This window comes from Argentina silus (assembly GCF_951799395.1).
Source record: "Argentina silus genome assembly, contig: scaffold_106, whole genome shotgun sequence".
Taxonomy (NCBI): Eukaryota; Metazoa; Chordata; class Actinopteri; order Argentiniformes; family Argentinidae; genus Argentina; species Argentina silus.
Genome location: NW_028152405.1, coordinates 125,691 through 132,830, shown reverse-complemented (window position 1 = coordinate 132,830; position 7,140 = coordinate 125,691). Strand labels below are relative to the sequence as shown.

At 50.6% G+C, this 7,140-nt stretch overlaps 1 protein-coding gene across 1 annotated transcript in view; it reads left to right on the top strand.

Annotated features, from left to right (window-relative positions):
* The window catches only part of rai14 (retinoic acid induced 14), an 18,912-nt gene extending 12,116 nt beyond the window's left edge, over window positions 1-6,796 (top strand). Inside the window, exons 15-18 of the mRNA XM_083698101.1 lie at window positions 1,970-3,637; window positions 4,112-4,285; window positions 4,792-4,857; window positions 5,474-6,796. Coding sequence (XP_083554227.1) covers window positions 1,970-3,637; window positions 4,112-4,285; window positions 4,792-4,857; window positions 5,474-5,557 — 1,992 coding nt within the window. The 3' untranslated portion in view covers window positions 5,558-6,796. The remainder of the gene's footprint in view (window positions 1-1,969; window positions 3,638-4,111; window positions 4,286-4,791; window positions 4,858-5,473) is intronic.
* Window positions 6,797-7,140: the final 344 nt, after the last annotated feature.

Below are 7,140 nucleotides of genomic sequence, written 5' to 3'. Positions count from 1 at the left end.
ACCAGGGACAGGTGGGACCAGGTGTGACCAGGGACAGGTGGGACCAGGTGTGACCAGGACAGGTAGGACCAGGTGTGACCAGGGACAGGTGGGACCAGGTGTGACCAGGGATAGGTGGGACCACGGTTACCCACGTTGTAATTGTACTCTGCTGGTGAGAAGCGATTGGAGAGAAAAGTGCATGAATGGAGTTTCTCATATGCCGGACCGCCCCTGCCCCCGAGCAAGATCCGGGTGGATGAAGACGGGCCCGGACGTGAAGCGGCCCTTTTCGAACGCCCTTTTCGGCCTCCGGAGTCCAGCAGAAGCGGGTCAGTGTGTGCCGGGTTAGAGCTGTGAGAGGAGCCGTCACCGAGCCAAAGTTGCGTATAATTGGCGAACCCCAGGAAACGTTGGACTTGCTTGAGAGAGGGGGGGGCGGGGCCAGTCGGGGACTGCCTTGACCGGGTCCAGAGGTGGAGATGATGTGGCCCCAGAAGGAGACTCAGGACACGTGGAACTTCTCCAGCTTGACAAACAGCTTGACTCCGCAGGAAGTGCCTCAGAACTTGGCGGATGTGCAGGATGTGTTCCGGGAGGGTCTTGGAGAAGATCAGGATGTCGTCGAGGTACACGAAAGCGAAGTGATTTAACATGTCCCTTAGTGTGTTGTTAGGGTTAGGGTTAGCCTAACCCAATGCCTAATCCCTAACCCTAACCCAATGCCTGGAATACTGCAGCCGAGTTCGACAACCCGAATGGCATGACCAGATATTTGTAGTGTTCATTAGGGGTGTTAAAGGCCGTCTTCCACTCATCCCCCTCCCAGATCCTTACCAGGTTGTAGGCGTTGCAGAGCCCCCTGAGTTAGCTCCAAGGCAGAGGACATCAGAGGGTAGCGGTTCAGTCCATGGTAGATACAAGGTCAATACAAGGATGGAGCTAGTTCGTCTTTAATAGTGGCGGACAACCCATGGTGAAAGCCAGTGATTAACGGCTCAAAAATTCTAACCACTCTCCACTGCGAGGGTCCGGAACTCGATTGCGAAGTCCGCCACTGACCGCCACTACACCCCTGGTGTAGGCTGAAGAGTCGACTCGCTGCTTCTCGTCCGCCGACTGGGTGATGGAAGACACGGCGCAGCTCAGAGGTGAAAGCAGAAAGGGAACTGCAGCATGGTGACCCGCGCCAAGGAGAACAGGGAGATGATGGAGGCGACCTCGGCCCGTTCGGTGTGGAACGGGCTGCAGCTGGAACACCAGGGAACACTGGGTGAGGAACCCCTGGCATCTTACGTTCGACCAGGGGTTAAGGTTAGGGTTCCGGTTAGGGCTAGGTGGGAAACAACCTTTGGGATCTGGTCGATCTCCGCTGGGTTCATGTTGGGGTTGTAGCTTGCTGTAAGGTTGTGTGGTGTAGAGAGGAGACCAGACAAGGGAATGAAGTTGAAAGGCAATTAGGTCACTTTACTGATAATCCACAAGATACAACAGGCAACATAAATGGAGATGTCCTTCATTAATAATGAGATGCACCAATAAGTCCTTGGGGCGGTCTCTGCTACCCCCTTGTGTTCAGATGGAACCGTGACAACATACTCAAGGTAAGACTCTAACCAGTCAGCAGTGAGCACACAACTTCAAGGTAAGACTCCACACCCACAGACCCATACAGCGTCGATATAGAGATATGAGTCTGAGATGCTTTACCTCTCTGCATGGCTCACACCTTGTTTTCTGGGTTTATTTAGTCCTTAACACCACCTTCAGTCCAACCACATAATTCACAGATTTTTTTCTCTCTCTCTGTTTCTCCAACTGTCTCTCTCTCTCTCTCTCTCTCTCTCTCTCCATCTGTCTCTTTGTCTCCTTCTCTCTCTCCATCTGTCTGTCTCTCCATCTGTCTCTCTCTGCCTCTCTCCCTGTCTCTCTCTCCATCTCTCTCTGTCTCTCCATCTCTCTCTCCGTCTCTCTCTCCATCTCTCTGTAGAAGCGTCCGTCCCCCCAGGGTGGTGAGGAGGGCCAGGAGGATTCCCGCCCCAGCAGCATGACCTCCAACGCCTCGTACCACTCCACCCTTCAAACCCCGCCCCCCGGGCAGGCCACACCCCCCAGGCCACAGGAGGAGGAGTCTGTCCACAATGTCAGCAGTGTGTCCTTCAGACAGGAAGAGGAGGAGGAGGAGGGAGAAGAGGAGGGAAAGGAGAGCGAGGTGGAGGTTCGTCTGCAGAGCGTTCAGACCAAACTACTGGACAGTCGCAAGGAGAACCGGTCGCTATACACCAAGCTGAACCCTGAGGCAGGGGGGAGGAGAGGCAGGGGGGAGGAAAGAAGGGGGGAGGGAGAGAGAGGAGAGGAGAGAAGCGGAGAGAGAGAGGATGAGGGAGCGAGAGGAGAGGAGAGAGGCAGGGAAGGAGAGGAGATGCTCCAGAGCCTAGCAGTCCACCAGGCCCAGCTCTCAGAGACGCAGCAGCGGCACCACCAGGCCCGGCAGGAGGCGCTGGCGCTCAGGGCTCAGCTGGAGACAGGAGCAGGAAGTGACATCGCTGAGGAGCAGAAAGTCCAGAGACAGAGACAGACCTCTCTTGAACAGGAAGTGAGAGCGTTGACGGGCCAGCTAGTCCAATCAGCAGGGAAGCGTGACGAGGCTGTGGGCCGGGTCAGGGTTCTGGAGGCGCTGCTGGAGGAAGCAGAACATGCTGGGATAGTGGAACACGATGAGGAGATCAAGATGCTGCAGGCGGCTCTGAGAGGCACAGTCCCAGTGGAGGCTGCAGCCAGAGACTTTGAGGAGATGAAGAGTGGACTGAAGGACATCATAGAGGGGCTGCAGCGCCGCCTGGTGGAGATGTCCCGCTCCTACAGCGATACCAGGAGTGAGCTGAGCAGCACCAGGAAACAGCTGGAGGAGGCCCGTGTCGCCCAGACCCAGGCCGGGGGAGAGGGGACGAGAAGGGTCCAGGCTGGGGGACAGGGGGTTGGGGGAGAGGGGGCTGGACCTGGGGGAGAGGCGGCCTCGTCTGGCCAGGGGCAGCAGGGGGAGCTGAGGAGCAGAGTACAGCAGCTGGAGGCATCACTGGCCAACACAGAACAGAAGTATGCAGCCTCTCTGGAGGAGGGCGCCCTCCTCAGGAGGGAGGTGGAAGAGCAGGCGCGGGGCTCGGTGGCGCTGGCCAACCACAACCAAGTGGTGACATCACTGGGCAGCACCATCAAAGACCTGGAGGACCAATCACACGCTCTGAGGCAGCAGCTGTCCCAGAAGACCTTGCAGGTGGACGCCCTGCAGCACTGTCTGACGGCGGAGAGAGATGAGATCACTCCAGATGACTCTGTGTCCCAGGTGGAGCACCAGCAGATGAGAGAGGGCCTGGAGGGTGAGGTGGGCCACCTGACGGAGCTGCTCCAGGGGGCCCTGAGGAAGCAGGATGAGATGGCTCTGGAGGTGGCGGCGGCGTGGCAGGAGGTGAAGGAGGGGAGGAGGGAGGGGGAGGCGCAGGCAGGGCTGCTGAGGAGCAAGGAGAAGGAGAACCACAGCCTGAGCATCAAGCAGAGGGAGGCGCAGGACGCTGTGGTCCAGCTGAAGAGGCTGGTGGAGGGACACGTCTCCTCAGAGAGGGAGAAGAACAAGAAGGTTTGGAGACACGTTCACTTCCTGGTAACTTCTACTTGTAGTGGTTCAGTCAGGACACTTATGTCGGTTTAATAAGTTTAATGAAATGGTCGAACATGAGGTTTGATGGTAATACATCAGGCTGTGCGCTGATATATTTTCCCGCCTGAAGTTAAACGACATTAAATACAATATTAGAAGGCAGGGAGCCCATAACTATCAACCCCTCCATAGGTAGGTAAACACAGCCAACCTGCAGGTGAAGGCTGAGGCTGTGGCAGTGGGTGGAGGCTGGGGAGGTGGGTGGAGGCTGTAACTCTCATAGCCAGTGGCGTTACTCTTTAACCGTGGTGTAGTGTTGCATAACTCCCTGAACATGTGATGTGTTGCTTTCTTTGATAGGTGGATTCAGCTGTCCATCTCCTTACAGTGCCCTAACTGAACCTACAGAAACTACCTCAATATGTGTGTTTACTCACATCCAAACACCAATGAAATCCTGTGTTGTGTTTGTTTCAGATTGATGATTTGTCCAGAGAGGTGGGGAAGCTAAAGGAAGCCTTAAACAGCCTATCGCAGCTGTCCTACAGCGCAGGCTCCTCCCCTAAGCGCCAGCAGGGTCACCTGGACACGGTGCAGCAGCAGGTTAAACAGCTGCAGCAGCAAACCAAGCAGCTCCAATACCAGCTCACTGTGAGTCCCTGACCCTAACCTCTAACCCCCGACCCCTAACCCCTGACGCCTAACCCTAACCCTGACCTTGACCCTGGACACAGTTCAGCAGCAGGTCAAACAGCCCCAATACCAGCTTGCTGTGAGTCAACATTAACACTTGATAAAACTATGATTGTTAGGAAATAAATGTTTGTCTTTTACTGAATAAAGAGTCAAACCCCTGAGTGAAGTTCCAATAGTTTAATCCCAAAATGCATCATAGGAATATGAGAGGTGCAGCTCTCCTAATGTGGAGCTGTACTCAGTTATCGCCTTCCTCAGAGCCTTGAGAAAACATGAGCTGCAATGACACGTCATACCAGAAACTAGAGCCTTTAATAACACATCATACCAGAAACTAGAGCCTTTAATAACACATCATACCAGAAACTAGAAACTTTAATAACACATCATACCAGAAACTAGAGCCTTTAATAACACATCAAACTAGAAACTACAAACTCTGAGCCTGTCTGTGTCTCCAGGAGTCTAAGAAGCAGCATCATGAGATTGTGTCTGTCTACAGGATGCATCTCCTCTACGCTGTACAGGTATGTTGTCATGGCTACTGTTATCTTAGACTGTGTCCAAAGTTAACGTTGTAAAGTCAACGCCAGAATAAGTCTGAAACGAGTTTCAAGATTTGTATTTTAAAGCTGCATAGATGTGGACGGTGATGACAGTTCTGATACAGTTGTAGTTACAGTATGGCTATGATTGTGGTATGGTTATAGAATGATTATAGTATGGTTATAGTATGGTTATAGTATTGTTGTGGTAAGATTATGGTATGGTTATGATATTGTTATAGTATGGTTGTGGTATGGTTATAGGATGGTTATAGTATGGTTAGAGTTATAGTAGGGTTATAGTAGGAGTAGGGTTATAGTTGGGTTAGGGTTATAGTAGGGTTAGGGTTATAGTAGGAGTAGGGTTATAGTAGGGTTATAGTAGGGTTATAGTTGGGTTAGGGTTATAGTAGGGTTATAGTAGGAGTAGGGTTATAGTAGGGTTATAGTAGGGTTAGGGTTATAGTAGGGTTATAGTAGGAGTAGGGTTATAGTAGGAGTAGGGTTATAGTATGGTCATGGTATGGTTGTGGTATGGTTATGTCGTGTGTGTGTGTGTGTGTGTGTGTGTGGTGTGTGTGTGGTGTGTATTCTGCAGGGTCAGATGGACCAGGACGTTCAGAAGGCCTTGCAGCAGATCCTGATGATGTGTCAGATGCCGACCGGAGCCAAGGGGAGCTGAGACCTGCTGTTACCATGGAGACAACCCTAACACAACCTCAACCATAGAGATAACCATAGAGATACGGTTAGGGCTAGGGTAGTACTATAACTCTAGGGTTAGGGTAGTATCTGTATCTGTGGTCGTGTCCATCTTTATATTCTAGCCTATCACACGTCACTGCTCATGTGCAGTATCCGTCCATCATAACTCACCTGTCCATTAAAGATGATATCACCAGGTTGTGTCTCAGGCTCCGCCCACCCTGCACCAGACCGTCTCAGACTACGCCACGACCAGACCGTCTCAGACTACGCCACGACCAGACCGTTGCTAATCTCCGGTACCTTGAAGCCTCTCGGCTGGAACAGCGTCCTTCTATAGTGTCTTATATTGATGTCAACATGTTTTCATGATGCAATCTAAATTATTGTTTTTCACCTTTTGAAGATGCATTCTTTTCCAAAATCAACGACACAAATGCAAGTGTTTTTGCGGCACTTCAAAATAAGATATGCTGTGTGTATCTATATTTTCGTATTCCCGCAATCATTTATAAAGGTATTGCATTCAGATGAATGAATGTTATTTTTTCAAGAAGCTGTATTTCCATTTTTGAAATGAAAACAAAGAGATATGAAAGTTGTGTTTTGTAACAACTCTATTTTGTGTTCACAACATCGCAGATAGAAATGGAATGAATAGATCTGACTCCCCGTCTACAGACAGAGACACCTGCTCTCCCCTTCTGAACCTGCCCCAGATCGCCCCTGGGCTGCCCCCTCTGGGCTGCCCCCTCCGGGCCATCCTAGCTCTGTCTGTCTGAATGCTTCATCATGTTGCTTTATAGAGGAAGAGGCGTCACGTTAAACATAGAGTCCTGTTTGTTACTTTGTATACAGTAATACATCCACCTGACCCCTGACCCCTGACCTCCTGCTGGGCCTTATTCAACACCAGCACTGAGGAACAGAAGCCCCTTGACAACGTTGAGGTTACACTCAGTCTGTTTAGATGCATTTATAGTAGACATAAAACCTCACCTTTAATACCTACACACCTTACCTTTAATACCAACACACCTCACTTTTAACATAGTTCAACAGCCTGGTCAGAGGGTGTGTATGTAGATGATTTTCCATCTCCAGTTTTTCAAGTGTGTTGAAATACGAACTGATGTTTATCTGTTTGTTAATTTGTTTGTTAATTTGTTTGTTTGCCGTCTGCTTTTGCCCACTTCAATAAATGATGATGCCCTTATATGGTGGTGCCCTTGCCTCCTTAGATGACAGAACGGTTCTATTTTAAAGAGGCAATCTGGGATTAGTACATCAAATGTTTTAGTACATCAAATGTTGGCCTTTTAGAGAAATGATATAATATCTATACATAATATAGCCACTGATTCTTGTAGAATATCAATTCTAAAAGCCTCCTGAGTTTCAACCAGATAGTGTTTATTGAGGAGAAACAGCGGTAGGTCAGGTGGCTCCAGTCCCACAGCTGTCAGCTGGTTTGTTGGTTTGTCACGTGACGTTTCCCTGAGCAACGGTAGTTTAGCTAGAATCCTGCCATCCCATAATCACCCTGTCTGAAGCAGCGGC